This window comes from Amborella trichopoda, chromosome 5, assembly GCF_054954075.1.
Source record: "Amborella trichopoda isolate Santa Cruz 75 chromosome 5, AtrichopodaSantaCruz75HAP2 v2.0, whole genome shotgun sequence".
In the NCBI taxonomy this organism is placed as follows: Eukaryota; Viridiplantae; Streptophyta; class Magnoliopsida; order Amborellales; family Amborellaceae; genus Amborella; species Amborella trichopoda.
Window position 1 is genome coordinate 36,661,768 of NC_142340.1, and position 17,687 is coordinate 36,679,454.

Genomic DNA, 17,687 nt, shown 5'->3' on the forward strand with positions numbered 1-17,687 from the left:
GTGAGACCAGCTTTGCTCTATAAGGCGGAATGTTGGATGGACAAAAAACAATATACCCATAGAATGAGTGTCGTGGAGATGAGGATGTTAAGATGGATGAATGACAAGACAAAAAGAAGATGAGAGAGACTAGACTTAGGTGGGCTACCCATGTGTGGCGACGACCAAGTACAACACCTATTAGGAGGTGCGAGTTGGTTCCAGTGGAAAGCTTGAAAAGGGCAAAGAGCAAGACCAAAAGGATGGGTGGTTGGAAGTAGTCCGAAAAAATATCGGGACTCATGGCCTCACTGAGGGTATGGCCTTTAATATAGCAGAATGATAGACCAGAATTCATGTAACCGACTTCAATTAATTGGAAAAATGCTATGATGATGATGATATTTGTATTTAAGTCCCTAAGGACTTATTTGACTTTTCCCTTACTTGAGGGCAGTATTGTACTTTAATACTTTTATTATTACTACAAAAGGAGACTTGGGCGAGGCATATGGGTTATTATGACACCACTGTGACCCCTCTCTCTCATGTTGTCCCCAACGTAGCACTCTCTCTCTCTCTCTCTCTCGCTGTTCTATTTATAAAACTCTTTCTCTTCCTAGACCTCAATCTTTCTCCCTCTTCATCTCTTAATGTGGTATTAGAGCATGATACTTGAGAAAGTTTGTGGTCCACACAGACAATGTGGCCACTAGCTACTTCACCACCAAAAAGAAACTGACCCCCAAACAAGCCCGTCAGCAGGAGTTTCCAACAGAATTTGATTCGCTGTTGGAATATAAGTTGGCAAAGCCAATGTTGTTGTCAATGGCTTGAGCCAGATGGTGGACATACAGTTGAGGTTGCTTCCTTAGTTCGAGTGGAAGGAGAACTGCTTGGACAAAATCTTTGGTTGCTGCCTTAGTTTGAGTGGAATGAGAATTGCTTGGACGAACCCGTGATAAGACTAAGAACAACCCATTTAACCTAAAGGTTGGTGCAGGAGGTTTAAGAGGGAGTCATAATTGTTAGGATTGGGAATGAATAGGGAGCAGGATAGGGATCGAGAGTGAGGTGGGGCGATCATGAAAGGCTAAAAGATCCCTACGGTTGGGAGCGTTGTCCTTACAATGCATATAGGAATTGAGATCCCCGAATGTTAGGGATCTTGACCCAAACCTATTGGGATCCTGCTCCTAGCCTTGAGGAATATATGTAATCAACGACTATACATACTTTTAAAAGCCAAGATCCCTTTGTTTGTAGCCAGTAAACAATGCAACTATATTTAGAAGTATTGCATTCCTAGTTGGCTGGGGAATTATTGTTTTGGTCGTTATCTTGCCCTTTATGGTGGGGATCAAGATCCCCTATAGTAGGGATCGAGATCCCCTATAGTAGGGATTGAGATCACGAAATTTAAAAAATAAAGATCTTTAGAAGATTCCTTTCCAGAAATGCGGAAGCAAGATTCTGGGGAGGGATCACCACCTAGAGTAACTAGGAAGGGACACACCAGGAGATTTTGGTTAGAGGGTGGCGTCCTCTGTTACAAAGGCAGGTAACACTCGTGGACATAAGAAAGAGACACCGAGCGATGTCATGATGCTCCAGCTGATAGGGAGAGGACCCTAGCCCTTTTGGCTCAGAATTTCTATTAGCCTCACATGGAGCGAGAGCTAGAACATTATGTCCAAAGTTACTTGTGCCAACAACACAACCAAACGGCAGAGGCTGGTCGCATTGCTCAAACCCCTTCCTAGTTTTGATGGCCCATGGCTGATCCTCTTCATGGACTTCATTAGTGGGTTGCCCAAGGTGAATGGGATGAGTCAGATTGTGATGATGTTTGTGGTGGAGTGTGTTTCAAATATGAAACCCTCATCAATGCCCCTGACAATTGCACATCAAAGTACATAGCCCAACTCTTCCTCACTCGCAGGGGTCACTGGACAATTTTGGGGATATTTGCTCGATTTCGATGGGAGCAAAACTTAATTTTCCCACCAGTAATCACTCTTAAGCAGATAGTTGAACTAAGAGGATGAATACATTAAAGGAGAACTTGTGGCACTATGTGACGGCAAAGCAACACAACCGGCTCAATTTTTAATTGGCATGGCCCAATTTTGCTACAATCTGTGTCAGAGTTCATCGACTAGGAAGAGTGTCTTGGAGTTGGTTGTCAGTCGTCTAGGAAGGGTGCCTTTGTGTCCTTCCCACTACAGAAAGAACAGTGTCTTGCTGCCCTGAGGTTGGCCAAACTCAAGAGAAGCACTTTGAGGAAGCTCATGACTACCTAGATTGATAAGTCAAGCTAATGAAAAAAATATGCAGACCAAGGTTGGAAGGATTTCGAGTTTGAAATGGGGGATTGGGTGATGCTCAAACTCACCCCCCAAATTTGGAAGAAAATTGGCACAAAGAAGGCATATCAATGGTAGATACAAAGGTACAATAGTCCCATTCAGGTAACCAAGCAGATAGGCAAGCTAGCCTACCACTTGACCCTCCCGGACAGGATCAAGGTGCATCCAATGTTCTATGTAAGCTTTCTAAGGACACCATCAGGATGAGGTCCAGACTAGAATTCAATCTTTACAAGCACCAACTAATGTGAGGACTATCAGAGTTGAAGATGGAAGCCATTTTCGTTCCAAAGGTAGTAAAAGGAATCAAAGGGTGGATGGAGTTCATGGTTAAGCAGGACTTGCTCCAAGAAGGGGCTAGCTGGAAAAACAATGCGACCATTTGGGAGTATGAGGATCTGATTGAAGAGTTCCTGGCTCGAGCCCTAACAAGGAAGTGGAGGGGGGACGCTTGTCAGCCCCCAACTTGGTTTACATATGCTAGTCGAGTGATTGGTAGGTGAATCCCCCTTGACTCAGCCAAAAACCACCCAACAATGGTCTCTTATAGCCTGTACAAACTTGTGCTACTCGGTGGTACGGAGCATCAACTCTTGGCAATCTATTTTTTTCTTAGCGAACAAACCCTTATGAGGGTAGTGAAGCCTTGTGCCGACCAACACATCGTGGCAGACAAGGTTGGCGTTGTGCATGGTGTGTGTCAACTTAGACGTCACGACCATGCGATTTCACAGTGAGATGGTGTGCTTATTGTTGACCTGAGATGTCTGAGATGGTGTGCTTGTTGTTGACCTGAGATGTCTGAGAGCGGGCAAATGACTTGGGTATAATAGCCTTGAGGGGGGCGGCTAAGAATGTAGAAATGTTAACCTGCCAGGTGGCTGCAAATCTAGGAAATGGACTAAGGGTGGTGAGTAAGTATGAGAGTAGCTGTAACTGTTCGAGGAGCGCGCTGTTGTAACATCAGCGAGTGGGCTGCCAGCTAGCCCCCAGGTGTCCCAAACCAGGCCATGCACAAAGGCTGGCTACCATGTATATTTATACTCGAAATTTGACTATTTGTACACCGTGCACAGTCAAGGTGTTGAGAATAAAGAAAATGACAGACAAATGGAGGAAAAGTATTGTGGTACCTATTTACAAGAACAAAAGAGATATAGAATTGTGCAAACTATCGAGGGATCAAGCTTATGAGCCATACTATGAAGCTCTGGGAGAGAGTCATTGCGCAACGACTAAGGCATGAAACGGTCTGAAAACCAGTTTAGTTTTATGCCAAGAAGGTCAACAACTGAGGCTATTTCCCTATTTAGGCAACTGATTGAGAAGTTTATGCCGAAGAGAAAAGGCCTTTACATGGTCTTTATTGATCTAGAGAAAGCTTATGACAGAGTACCTCGAGATTTGATTTGACAAGTATTGGAAAAGAAAAGTCTCTTTAGACACTACATTGACTTGGTAAGAGATATGTATGATAGAGCGCTAACTAGTGTACGAACAACTAGTGGAGAGACGAGTGAGTTTTCAGTGACAATAGGTCTACATCAAGGATCAGCATTGAGCTCGTACCTATTTGTCTTAGTTATGGATAGCTTTACTAAGCACCTACAGGATGAGGTACCGTGGTGCATGTTATTCGCAGATGACATAATTTTGATTGATGAGACCCGAAACAGTGTCAACACAAAGGTATAACTTCGGAGGGATGCTCTAGAATCCAAAGATTTTAAAATTAGTCGAACTAAGACAGAGTATATGGAGTGAAAGTCTAATAATAATAGGAGTAGGGATGAGGAAGTAGTTAAGATTGACAGCCAAGAAGTACAAAAAAGATCGAACTTTCAATATCTTGGGTCGATAATCCAGAAAAATGGAGAGATCAAGGAAGATGTCACACACAGATGTAGAGCTGAGTGGGCAAAGTGGAGATATGCAACTGAAATTTTATGTGATTGCCGCAAACCTATGAGGCTGAAGGCATGTTTTATAGGACAACGGTGACACTTGCTTTGCTCTATGGGGCGGAATATTGAGCAGACAAAAAACAATATACCCATAGAATGAGTGTAGCAGAGATGAGGATGTTGAGATGGATGAGTGGCAAGACAAGAAATGATAGAATTCAAAATGAATCTATTCGAGAGAATTTAGACATGGCACCAATACGCGATAAAATGAGAGAGAGTAGACTTAGGTGGGCTGGTCATGTGTGGCGTCGACCAAGTATAACACTTATTGGGAGGTGCGAGTTAATTTAAGTGAAAGGACTGAAAAAGACAAAGATAGGCCCAAAAAGACGTGGTTGGAAGTAGTCCGAAAGGATATGGAGACTTATGGCCTCACGGAGGATATGGCCTTTAATAGAGCAAAATGATAACCAGGATTCATGTAACCGACCTCAATTAATTGGGAAAAAGCTAAAATGATGATGATGTACACCGCGCACAACACAGGGGGTCATTTGCGGCAGTATACTTGTATGTGTACAGCTTGAATAAAATTGGGCAATGACCTTGCCCTATCTTACATAGATTCTTTGGCAAGGGTCTAGTATCCATGTTAGAGATGTATGGACACGAATACAGGTACAGATTCTTTAAGTTCAAGAATCCTGGAAACTGGATTCTTCATCAGTGGAGGGGGGACCCACTATCATAGCGTGTTGGATTCTTCTTCCAACAAATCCTACAATAAAAAACTATAAGAGTTTTCAACATCTCTCTCTACATTTTTGGGAAGTTTTCAATATCTCCTCTCTCTCTCTCTCTCTCTCTCTCTCTCTCAACATTTTTTGGAAAGTAGCACAAACCTCAAATCTTTCCAATCTCTCTCCCTCTCTCTCTCTCCCCCACCCCCACCCCCCCCCCCCCCCCACAACAACTCTCTATGTTTTCTTGAAAATAGCATTAACTAGCACCGCCTTATTTCCTTTTTTGTTGTAAATTCAAAAATAAGAACTTGTTTTTGCTATCAATCACATAAATAGAATCAGATTTTATTTAATGCTAGCCATGCATACATTAATAAGCACTAGACTGTTTCTTTTTCTATGAATTGAGAAAAGGAGAACTTCTTGTTTCTTTTTCATACGCTACATACAAGCAATAACATATCTATGGAAAAGCAAGGAGAGAAAGCTTTTAACGTTAAACAACAGCAACATGTTAGATGGAAAAGCAAGGAGAGAATACTGGCTCGCAGAATCATAACCCGTGGTTTCATTTTTAAGGTTTAATGTTTATTGGGAAGGTAAGTAGGACCCTATCACAAAACCTGGGAGTGAAAACTACAGATCTTACTACAGAATATGAAGAAGCTTTGTGATGTATATCAAAGATGTTACGCATGGGTGTTTAATGAAACTCTAAATCATCAGAAACTTGACACAAACACAACAACTGACAAACAAGGAGATCTGTACTACGAAGAATTTGATCTAAAGTTAGCGCTGAACAAAATTCAATATGACAATCTAAAGAAAATTAAACAAAATTGTATATTATTTGGTGTTCCGCTGCTCCACTCAGAAGAAAATATTCTTCATAATATTAACTCATGGATCTGCACAAGCAAAATTCTATAAATCAATGTTAAAACTTTGCAAATAATGTTCCTCAGATTAGAAGAACTTCATTAATTTACTTATTTCCTTCCATTAAATTAAATTGATATACGAATATTGCAGTCCCAATATCTGTTCTGATCTGATTTCTTGACATGGACACACTATTTTAGACCCTAAAAAGTAAAAGGTGCGGTTTACATAGATTGAAACCTTAAACAATCAAAATAAAGTGCACCTCTAAATTTTATCATAAGATGCAGTTTTGGTGCAGAAAGTTCTTAACGTGACCTGAGAATCCATTTTCATCTCTAACTATAAAATTTTAAACGTCAAAAAAGATTCAAGTCAGGTAGATCTATAAACACATGAAAATATTGAAGATGGACAGTCCAAATAATGTGTTGCAAAGATGCATTATTTTTCGGACTCAAAGTCTTTCTTTTTTTTTCCATATTCATACATCTCGATGTCAAAATGATCAATTAGAGGGTTTTCCAACATCAAAATAGCTTTCTCCAATGGTTTTTTTAGGTGCACCTTAATTCTACATTTTAAGATTGCCACCTTATATAAACTTTTTCCAAAAATAAAAAAACAGAATCAGAAGCTAGGAATACAGCAGAAAATATGTTTCTTATCCAAAAAGAACTCATGCATGGAATCGCTAAATGCTTTATAAGATACCACACATCCAGAAGATAAGAACAGTATGTAGATGATATGCAGCAATATACCTGAATCTCGTCGAAGCAAAGAATGCTCGCTCCTCCTTGACCAGCATTCCGATCAACAAGAAACCTATCCGCTACAGCTGGAAGTATATAATTGGAGTGTGCCTCCTGCTGATAAGTTTCTTCTCCAACTAACCACTCTTTGATTTTTGTATCAAAAGGAAGGCTGTCGATCCAACTAAAAGCTCCAGATAAAGATGATTTATCACTGACTTGCTTCTTCCAATGCTTGTGCATCTGCTCGTGTATTTCAAGCATCGCCTAAACTATGGAAGGTAAGAATTTAGACCACATTGTTCATCTAAATATTCAAAGTATTCAATGGCTAAGAGACCATGTTAATGAAAGTAATTATTCATATCAAAGCCAATAACATCATAAACAACCAATAAGTAATCATAGAGGTTCTGCAACCCCAAAGTCAAATACTAAATGGATCAAGAATGGAAAACATGGATTTCTTTTAATCAATAGCGAGTAATCAAGAAAAGCAAGGTTACAAGACTTAGACCCCGCAACAAAAAGAATAATAGTGCTCCTATAAAAGAGGTCCCGGGGGGGGCGGATGCCATCTCCACTGAACTTTCTAAAACACCACTATAGACTCCTTGCCTACACCATTTGATAACTCATCCAACTTGATTTCTTGGATAATTGTGTCAGAAACTAATTTGCCTTACCCAACAAATATCAAAATCTCCATAAACCAATTCATTGAGCATCTTGCAATCAGCCCCTCCTTGCAGGCCCAGAGGATAACATTCACAGAATCCCCCTCGAACACTACAGGCAACCCATATGGATAGAATCGCAATCCAACCAACAATGCTACTCTCCACCATTGTAAAATCATAGTGACCCAATGGCCTGGAATGTGCTTTGAATCAACTGCTCATCTCACACCAGAAGTACCACCCATTCCTGCTGTATCCAGTGCGCCAAACATCAAAATCCAATTTAAAATCCCACAACCAGGGAGAGACCATAGTGCAACTAAAGAAGTTATGCTGGGTATCGAGTACAAAATGAATCTCAATCTACCAACACAACACACCATGGAATTCAGGCTAGGTAAACGTCCATGATACAGCTCTACCCAAATTCCCACTGAGACAAGTCACCTGGACCCCCATACCTTGGAAAGCTCAGTTATTCCTCTCTTACAATATACCCAAAAGTATAGCGATGGTACAAAGCTTCAGTGTCATCCTACCCATAGAAAATAATGACAACGAAAACCACCCTCAAAGAATTCTTCAACTGAAGATGACGTAACCCACATCATTCCAAAGATATCTAACACATGGGACCAATGGGTATTTGCCACCTACAATGAATGAACAAATGCCCTACAAATTCAGCCTCTTCCCTGTACATACGCATGATTTGGGAAACTGCATCCCTCTCTCGTGTAGATGGCCCATGGTTGAGATACTACTCCGACAAACCACCCACCTTAACACTGTTGTTAAGAATGGGGCCCTCACCACCCACACTATTCTCACCCACTGACCTCTCCTTGTCCACCACCTGCACTAAGACCTTAGAATGATTTAGACGTAAGAAATTCCATAGTTCAGCAGATAATAAGAAAGGCGGAGCATAGAGACAGCAGCAGATAATAAGAAAGGCGGAGTATAGAGACAGCAGGAAAGGTGAGGAAGCAGCTGTATGAGAGTGAGGAACCTTCAACATTCATCAAGGCCTTGCAATAATTCCAACAATAAGAGAAAGTAAGCAGTTATCCAAAAAAGAGAAGTGCAAAAAGAAGTTATGAGGGTATCTGACTACATGCTAGAAAGAAATAACAACTTAGGTATCTGATAATGAGTGTAGAAGGAAGAGGAAAGATGAAAGAAAGAGATGGGATGTATGGTAAGAGCGGAGGGGTGAAAGATGAAACATTAAGAGTTGCGAAGGAATCACGGAAGAAGCGAAGGTAAGGGGAATACGTAAAAGAGGGAAGTCATGCAAAAGAATACCTCATGCAGACTTGATTCTACCTTCATTCCTAGGGCCATCATCAAGAACCAGTAGACGAGGAAAGGAGGCAAGAGGTTTCCCCCATCTTTTGAGGTTGTGAGGTTCAATATTCTTGATGATTGTTATTGACTAGGAATTCTTACAAAATAGGAGGCCTTAATCATCCAACTCATAGAAGCCCAAAGAAAAGTCTCATATATGTGTTTATGTTACCTAAAGACCACGTCTCCTTATGAATACATATCTAGGTATGCTGTTACAAAGCCTCAGGATCCAAACAACTCAACTTCATTCTCCAAAATAATGATCACGAATATCAATTTAGAACAAAGAAGTAATGGGCACCAACAAAAAAAGTAAAAATGAATAACTAATGGATCTAAACTTTAAATCTATATGTCAGAAACACGAGCTGCTCATATACTCCATAAAATATTGATATTTAGTGATTCAGTTGTAGATCTGCTAGTCCTTTTTTTTCAAAAAGACATTCGTTGAGTTAGTCAGTGAAGCCTCATAACAACATTACCAGTATAAACAATAAATGATAGTGTCCAAAAAGAAAACATACGCCTTAATATTTAGAATGTCACTGCTTCAAACCTAGAAAAGTTTCAAACATTCTACTAAAATGGCTTTCAACAATAATGGAAGGGGATAAAAAAAAACTCAGTGACAACAAAGGAAAAACCCTCAACAACAAGGGACAGATGAGAACTAATTCTAATTGAAACCTGCAATAAAACATACTTTAAGACATATTTTTAGTCCTCAATGTTTAAAAATGCGGAGGCGGACGCCCAAAAGCACCTTCACTGGAACAGGGGGGGAGACTTTGGGGACATGCATCTGTTACACCTTGATGTTATTTCAAGGTGAAACAGTCTACTTATTTCAAAACATGGACATTTATTTTTTTGCGCTATAGTCTATTTATTTCAAACAACAATATCCCAATAACTGCAAATGCATACATGAAGGAACATACACAATATTTTTCTACTTTTTCAAACAAATTCTTTGTTGCATATGAAACCATATATTGCACTAATCTGTAGTCAAATTTCTTATAAGTTTTTGTGGGGTTTAGCCAAATTTCTTAATCTTCTTATAATTAATCTCCCATCTCACCAAAACATGCAAATAACCCTAATTTGTGAGGGTCCCTTGCACATTTAGTACCACATATGGAGACTGGTCCTTCTTATCATCAAGGATCATTTCAAAATCACATTTAAAGAATAAAAGAAGCCATATTTCTAATTTACAAAAAAAAAAAAGAATCCATATTTCTAAAATAATCAATGGAAATCACAACTCAATTCTCATATTAGGCAATGATAGCTGCCAATTAAACATTAGTTTCCATTAGAGCAAGTAAAAAATCAATGATATAATCCCAAAACCTATAAGCCCCTAGGGCTACCAACGGACAGGGCCGGGCCTCGGGCTTCCTGGCCAGGGCCTGTGTGATGACCCTAAATTTTTTTTAAAAACTGAAAACTAATAATAATAGCGTTAATAGAATAAATACAATAAAAATAAATAAATAAATGAAATAAAATAAAATACATAATGAAATATTTAGAATGATAATTCATGGCGACGAAATGCACCATAAGGACCATCTTTTCTCTGACATAAAATTACCCCTCAATTTAAATATGGACCCACGCTTCTTGGATATTTGATTAATAATTCAAAGCCACTGTTTTCTCAAAAAAAATTATGCTAGTCCATTTCTTTAAGGTGCACATTTGGTCCATCAGCTCTTTTACCATAATTGAATGTAAAGCTTCCAAAACATTTCTTCTTGCAAGCGTATTGGGCATGGTAAGGCTGACGTACCTCCATAAGATGTTGCATTAATTGTCATATTGTGTGGTGGCATTACCATATGTTTCAGTTAATCCTCTATTGATACATTTTAAATGATGTGGCATGCTTTGCATCATGCGTGTTAACCCATGGATGCTTTATAAAGAAGTTTTCTTTTGATCTAAGGAGTGTCAATGAAAAGTCTTTCTCTGGTACCGTACTCTCTCTCTCATTTTAATCCTCTCTCTCTCTCTAAGTTATCATTTTGTTTTCACTGTACTCTCTCTCTCTCTCTTTAACCTCTTTCTTCCATCTAGTATGTTCTCTCTCTACAATTGTTCCTTCTACCTACCCATTATCCCTTGCCATGGCTGAAATGTTCAGGTTTTCTATTGAAAACCTCGTAAGTCGCCAGCCTCCTCTATCTGCTCAAGATTTCTTGAGACAGCCTAACTATCTCTCATATGTGATAGACAGTTGAAAACCTCATGTGCTACAACCCATGTCATTCTTACGAATCCAAAGCTTTACTTCCTCTCAGAACCATGGTGCTCTCACTGCTCTTCTATCTCTAGCCGAATTTTATCGAAGTTCCCTCTCAAATATTATATGTAAGTGATCGCATTCTTTTGAAAAATAGTCAGTTTTCAATAAAATAGTGATATTTCTATCCAACATCTTTATTTTATTAGTTTTATGTGTAAGTGACATCATCTTCCTGAAAAATAGTATGTTTTTAATAAATAGTGATATTTCCGTCCAGGATCTTTATTTTATAAGTTTTGTGTGTAAGTGACCTCATTGTTTTGAAAAATAATCTTTTTAGTAAAATTCTGATATTTTATCTATTGTTAGGTATTTTAAATGTTGTAACTTCTTAGAAATAAATTTAATTTTCCTGTCTATTGTTCAGAATTTTAAATACTGTAAATTATTAGAAATAAATATGATATTTCTGCCTTTTGTAAAATTATGAGATTTCCTTCTACTGTTTTTGAGTATTTAGACATTGTAAAATTCATATGCAAATGTCTGCCTCATTATTTGAAAAACTGATATTTTTGCACTTGATTGTAGTATTGCCTATGAAATGATTATTTACAAATCGGCAATTCCATAAATTGTGATAATTCCGTATTTAATTTTGAATTCTCATAAAAGTTCGTCTATTGATACTAGACTGTTATCATGATCGATTTCAAGAATGTCCTTCAAAACTGTTACCTTTCAGAAATTATTGTACAAAATGTTTAAATGGCTACCTAGAGATATTTCAATGGAAGTGATTGTTATTAAATTTCTTCAAGTGAATTCATGTTAATGTTTTCAATGATACTTCGCATATATGATATTGTTGCTTTCTGATATTTAAAGAGTTTCAGAGATAATTTGAGCATAAGTGGACCTGCAATGATCGTTAGGACCTATTCGGTTATGTCGGTAGGGACTATTTTGGACTCATCAGGGACTCCGGTGAGGTATGATCGGACCTGTAGGGATTGTTAGGACCTATCCGGTTACGTCGGTAGGGACTATTTGGACTCATCCGGGACGCCGGTGAGGTATGTTTGGTCCTGCAGAGATTATTTAGACCTATCTGGTAGGGGCTATTTGGACTCTTCTGGTACGCCGGTGAGGTATGTTTGGACCTGCAGGGGTTGTTTGGACCCATCAGAACGCTAGTGGGGTATATAGGTGACCTACTTGGGATGTCAGTGGGGTATTTTGTGAAATCCTTTGAATTATGCATCTCTGTTAAAATGTTTATATGCATTTCCATCATTTGGAGTATGTTTAACCGTGGATTTGTGAAAGTGCAATTGTTATCTATAAATGCTTTTGCTCGCAATTCTTCCTCAAGTTGATTTTTTTAACATACATTCTTCAGAAAATGTTTATATCTTCCAACCATGATTATTTTTAGGACCATGATGATCACTTACTGAGTAGCCAAACTCACCAAACTATGGTAAATAGTTTTCAAGGTAATTGCAGTCTCATAGTTAAATGCACATCAAGACCAGCTTGTGAAGAAGATGCAGTCATGTCAGAACCAAATTCTCCTTTGTAACTTTTGTTTAACTTCACCACTGTACATACCTAGCCTTCATGTTAATACCAGTTGTGAGCAAACTTTGTACAAATTTTAACTAATAGAAAAATTTGTTTTGTTACAATATATATTAATAGGAATTTGAATTTTTCCTAGTATAAGAATAGTCTGTCGCACCTCGGGAATGTTAGAAATCTTGGGGCGTGACAGCCTGGTTTCGGGTCGCTAACGAGCCTGATAGCGAGCCCCGGGCCCCGAGTGGGCCAAAAAAAGGCCCTGATTTTGTGCACCGGGCTGGGGTGACCCTGCAAGCCCGAGAAAGCCTCATTTGGCCTCGATAAGCCCGGCCCAAATAACTCCCAGCCCAGCCCATTTAGCATGCATTAAATTTTTTTTTCCCCCTAAAATCCACACTTCAAAATTTAATTTTTTGTAGTTAGGCAAAATAAATATATGCTCAAATATTTTTTAGAAAATTTAAAACTCATTCTCGCTCCTTACAAAATAAATCTCTCTTTTCTCTCTCAAAACTCATTCTCTCTCTAGAAACCCAATCTCTCTCTAGAAATGTATTCTCTCTAAAAACCCAATCACTCTCTCTCTAAAAACTCAATCTCTCTTACTAATTGTAAAACTCATTCTCTCTCTAGAAACCCAATCTCTCTAGTCTCCCTAAAAATTAATGTTCTCTCTCTAGAAACCTAATATCTCATTCTCTCAAAAAACCCAATCTCGCTTTCTCTCTCTAAAAACCATTCTCTCTAGAAACCCAACCTCTCCTCTCTCAATCCCATTCACTCTCTAGAAACCCAATCTCCCTTTCTCTCTCCAAAAAATATTTTAGCATATGTTTTTTTGGCCTACTATCAATAAAAATTTGAAGAGTAAGAAGAAACATTAATAAAAGGTTTTTTAATGGGCCGGACCAAGGCCCAGACCAATAGAGCCTCTATGGGCTGCTAACGGCCCGAGCATCACTCGCACTTTTCTGGCCGGGCCAGTCCTGAATACCGTTTTTCAAATATTGCATCCAAATTCAATAGTGTTTTAGAAACTTGTATTATACATTTTTAAGCTAAATCATTCCACATTTTTAGCTGATTTGTTGTTGCCCCTCCTATTGAACCTAATTTCTCGCCATTAATGGCTCCCTCTATAACTTTTCAGTCTCCTCTACAACTCCCATTGTTTGAGATGATCCTTTCCCCAAATTTAGCTGATTCCTCACCATTAATGGCCACCGTTTAATCTTCTTCTTCAATTCTCCACTTTTTAAGCTGATTTTTCCCAACTTTACGCTGATTTCTCCATTAATGTTCACTGGTCAATCTTCCTTTTCCAGGGTTTCGTACCTATGAATCCCGCTGCTTCCTCATTGGCTTTATTTTTCTGTGATTCCTATTTAAATTAGCCGGATTCCTGTTATTGATTCATCAATTTTCACAAGCTATAATTAGGTTTTTTGCCTAAGGTAATTGGTACTTAGATCCATTGATCCTCTTTGAATCTGTGTCATTCTCTCAACTTTATTTTTTTTGATTTGGAATGACAGTAATTGTTGTTCATTTATCTCTTTTCCTGATTTTTCTATTACATTAAAAGCCAAATTTCAAAAGCCTCTGCTTTTTTACTGAATTTGCCATAAATTTTCTGCCATTGTTTAGGACAAAATTTCCTTGGATTGACGATAGTTTTTTAATATCATTGTCCAAGAAGAATTGATTTTTAGCTATGTTTTCTCAGTTCGCGTTTATTGTTCTTATCCAAGAAGATGGCTTCAGATGAGAAAATCGAAAAAAATTCCTCTGCATTTTCTTCTTCCACTGATCAAACCTGACATCGCATTCACTACAAACAGGCCTTAACGGGCCTAAATGGGATACTGGGCAGTGTCCTGGTCGGGCCCTGTCGGGCCGGGCTGAGTTGATTCCAGGCTTTTTTGGGCTCCGAACCAGGCCAGACCCGACCCGTTGGCAGCCCTACCCCCTTAATAAGTTTATTAATGGGGCTTATGCTTTTTGGGGGGAATTGGAGGCCTAAAAAAGGAAAATTACTTTTTGCCCTTGGCCTTCAGCCTTTTTCCACCGTCGGCCAACTTGTTCCAAGGAACCGCCTTGAGACGAACGCCTAAGCAGCGCCTTGGCCACCTAGGCTGGTGCCTAGGAGCAAGGATGCCTAAGGGACCCACCTAGGCATTTTGGCTGCCCGGCTGCCTAAGCGGCTACCTAGGCAGGCGAGCGGCCAAATTTTCGAGCAATGTTACTCCTAAATTGAGTCCTTTATGGGTAAATCCTAAATTGAGTCCTCGGAATCATTGAACAAAAAGCTACAAACATATCAATAAAAAATAAGAAATATCAAAACACAACAAAATTTCGTGTTCCAAACAATTATTGTCAGAACTAACCTCGTGGAAGTGAAACCTCCGTCGATGCTTTACAATCCCCATGGTGGCATTATAAAACATATCCATTAGCATTGTCTTTCCTACATTGTTATGAGAATGAACATTAAATGCAAAGAATGCAAGGGAAATTCTGAAACCCACATAACATAATGCTCCATGAAATAAAATGCAACACAAATAAATATTAGAAAACTATTGAAGCAATTGAGCTCAAATTGTCCGAACATAAGAAATAATACATGAAAAATATGGTGCGAAAAATGATACGTGTGAATATTCTGATGAGGGGTTGTATGCAGGAATGTGTGTGTGTGGGAAAAAATATTATATCAGACCATGCGCTTATAGTGCACGTATGTACATACATACACAATGCAGGATGGGTTGATTCATACTTTTATTGGTCCTTAATTAAATATCAGGGATGCATTTTTTGGGGTTTATTTTAGGTCTTTTAGGTATTATGGGGATTCTAGGGCTAGTTTGGGGAAGTAGTTAGGTCATTGTGCAATTACTTGCTTGTAGAGGGGTAAAGTGTCATTTCATTTTCGATTTGGTTAGGATTTCATTTTGGATCAGAATTAGCGTTTTCTAAAGAGTCGAGTTACATTTTAGTCTAACATAGAGGTTAATGGAAGGTTTTAGTTTAGAGCTGGATATTATTTGTTTTGAGAGTTATGGTTTCACCAGAGCTATAAAACATGGCTTGTGAGCTTCCACCATTATTCTCAGTTATTTGAACTCTTTTGTGAATTATGCACAATGTTAGTTGGTAGCAGGGCACGTTTGTTCTCAAAATGCGTGAGGATCTAATGCCAGTTCAAGTGATGGCTGTTAAAGGAAATTGAGTTCGTGGTGGTGGTGTCGAAGTTACATGGAAGGAACTCAATGATATGAAAAGGAGAATTGAGGAATTTGGGTACGAAGTACGTCAAAATGTAGGAATCGAAGGAGGTGCACAAGGTGCATCCAATCCACTCTGGTCGATGTTCAGTCACTCATGAAAATGGTACATTTAAATGACAGTTGTGGATCAGATTATGCAAATATTAATTTGCTTCACAACCAGAGAAGAGAATCTCACTGTATTTTGAGGACAGATTGTGTTTTCCGATTTCAAAATTGAATAACTGTTTTTTGATCCACGGATGATCCTATCTTTGATGAAGACCCCGAGATTGCCCTAATATATGATGAGTAGCTAAATGAAGAACTCGATTTAGGCCAAGTCCTCATGTACAAATTTTGAGGAGAAAGACATTGTAGATTACGACAAATCACCTATATACGATGATGAAACCCTAAAATTAGTCATGAATAACAAGGTAATTAAGATAGTATGGAGAAGAAGATTAGAGTTGTGGTTGTTCCTTTAGTTTGGAAGAGCTGAGGTTTTCTATGACAATCACTAAGATATTTGGTGAGGATGACGAGGACAGGTTTTCCAACTCATCTAGAGATGAAGAGGGAGTTTCAATGGATATGGCCATTTGTTTCAAGGTTGAAGCTTAAGCGGACATGAGGACTCAGTTTAGAGAGAATGATAATCTGGCAAAGGTAAGGATTCAGCTCGAATTAGAAGTCCATGCACAGGAGAAAGGAAAAGATGATGATGGAGCTCCATCGAATCTCAAATTCTCTAGACTCTTTGGTAATGGATTCGTGACAAATGGTGCCTACCAAGCGGTTGATGATATTTCTCTTGATAATGAGATTCAGGCACTATATGAGGCGATTTTGAACATTGTACCTTCCAATGGCTATAATTTTCGCTAGTTACTAAGAATTGCAATTATTGGCACTTGTTTGAAAGCTATTTGAGAGCTTTATGTGTCTGAATAGCAATGATGCCAACTGATTTCATTTAAAAAAAAAAATCTAAAAATGACCTTGCAAGTGTTTGAAGTTTGCAGTGCACAAAATTTCAAGGTAATTGAATTAGATAAGTTTGCATCAACTCCTCAATATACATATCATCTATTTCTTGAGGACTTCTCATTAACAGCAACACTCTTAGCGCAAGAAACGAATACAAGGTCTGAAGTAAATTATGGCTTTGATGAAGCATATATACTAGCTCAGCTCAAAACTCAAGAAGGAATCTTCTCCAACTAGGGGAGTTTTATGTAAGACAAGTTGATTTATGTTATTTATTTTTCTTTATTTAATTTTAGAGATGTATTTTTAAGTTCTTTTACAATTTAATTTTTAGGGGTTTCTGAATTTTGTAGGGATTTTAGGCTAGTTTGGAATGTAAAAAGGGTAAAAGTGTTATTCCGTGTTCAATTTTAGTAAGGAGTTCATTATATTAGAATTAGAGGTCTGAGGGTCAAAGTTACATTTTAGTCTGCAAATAGAGGCTAATAGAGGGTTTTGATTAGAAGTTGGATATTATTTGTTTCAAGAACCTTGGTTTTCAGTGTTTCAAAAACACGGTCAGCCCCGTGCTTAGGCACCCACCTGGACGCGTGGCGGACCCTAGGCCACACACCAAAGCTTGGAAAGAGCCCCATGCCTAGTCCTAGGTGGGCACCCAGGGCCTGCACTTTTTTTTGTGCACTTTGGTTCTTTTTAACGCACTTGTTTCTCTTGAGAGGCCTTCGGTGGCATTCTAAACCCCCAAAGTGAATTTAAGCCCCAAATCTATTGATTTTGAGATCCCTGTGAATCAGAAAAAAATAGAAATAATAATAAAATAAAATCTGAGATTGCAAGAAAAATCTGGACTATTGGTTTTGTACTTTTGTAAGTTTGTTGAAACTTGGAGTCCATGTGATTATGG

At 38.6% G+C, this 17,687-nt stretch overlaps 1 protein-coding gene across 9 annotated transcripts in view; it reads right to left on the reverse strand.

Moving 5' to 3' along the window:
- The window catches only part of LOC18428433 (AFG1-like ATPase family protein), a 40,561-nt gene that overhangs the window by 14,912 nt on the left and 7,962 nt on the right, over window positions 1-17,687 (reverse strand). For 8 of the 9 annotated variants that reach the window (XR_016056169.1, XR_016056173.1, XR_002279995.2 and 5 more), the window contains exons 5-6: window positions 14,906-14,985; window positions 6,648-6,905 (exon numbers count right to left, since the gene is read on the reverse strand). Coding sequence is in view for 3 of the 9 variants with exons in the window: in XM_020663735.2 (XP_020519394.1) it covers window positions 6,648-6,905; window positions 14,906-14,985 (338 nt within the window). In the remaining 6 variants the exon portion in view is untranslated. Of the gene's footprint in view, window positions 1-6,647; window positions 6,911-14,905; window positions 14,986-17,687 lie in introns of all 9 variants that reach the window. The other variant, XM_088867757.1, reaches the window with a different exon arrangement.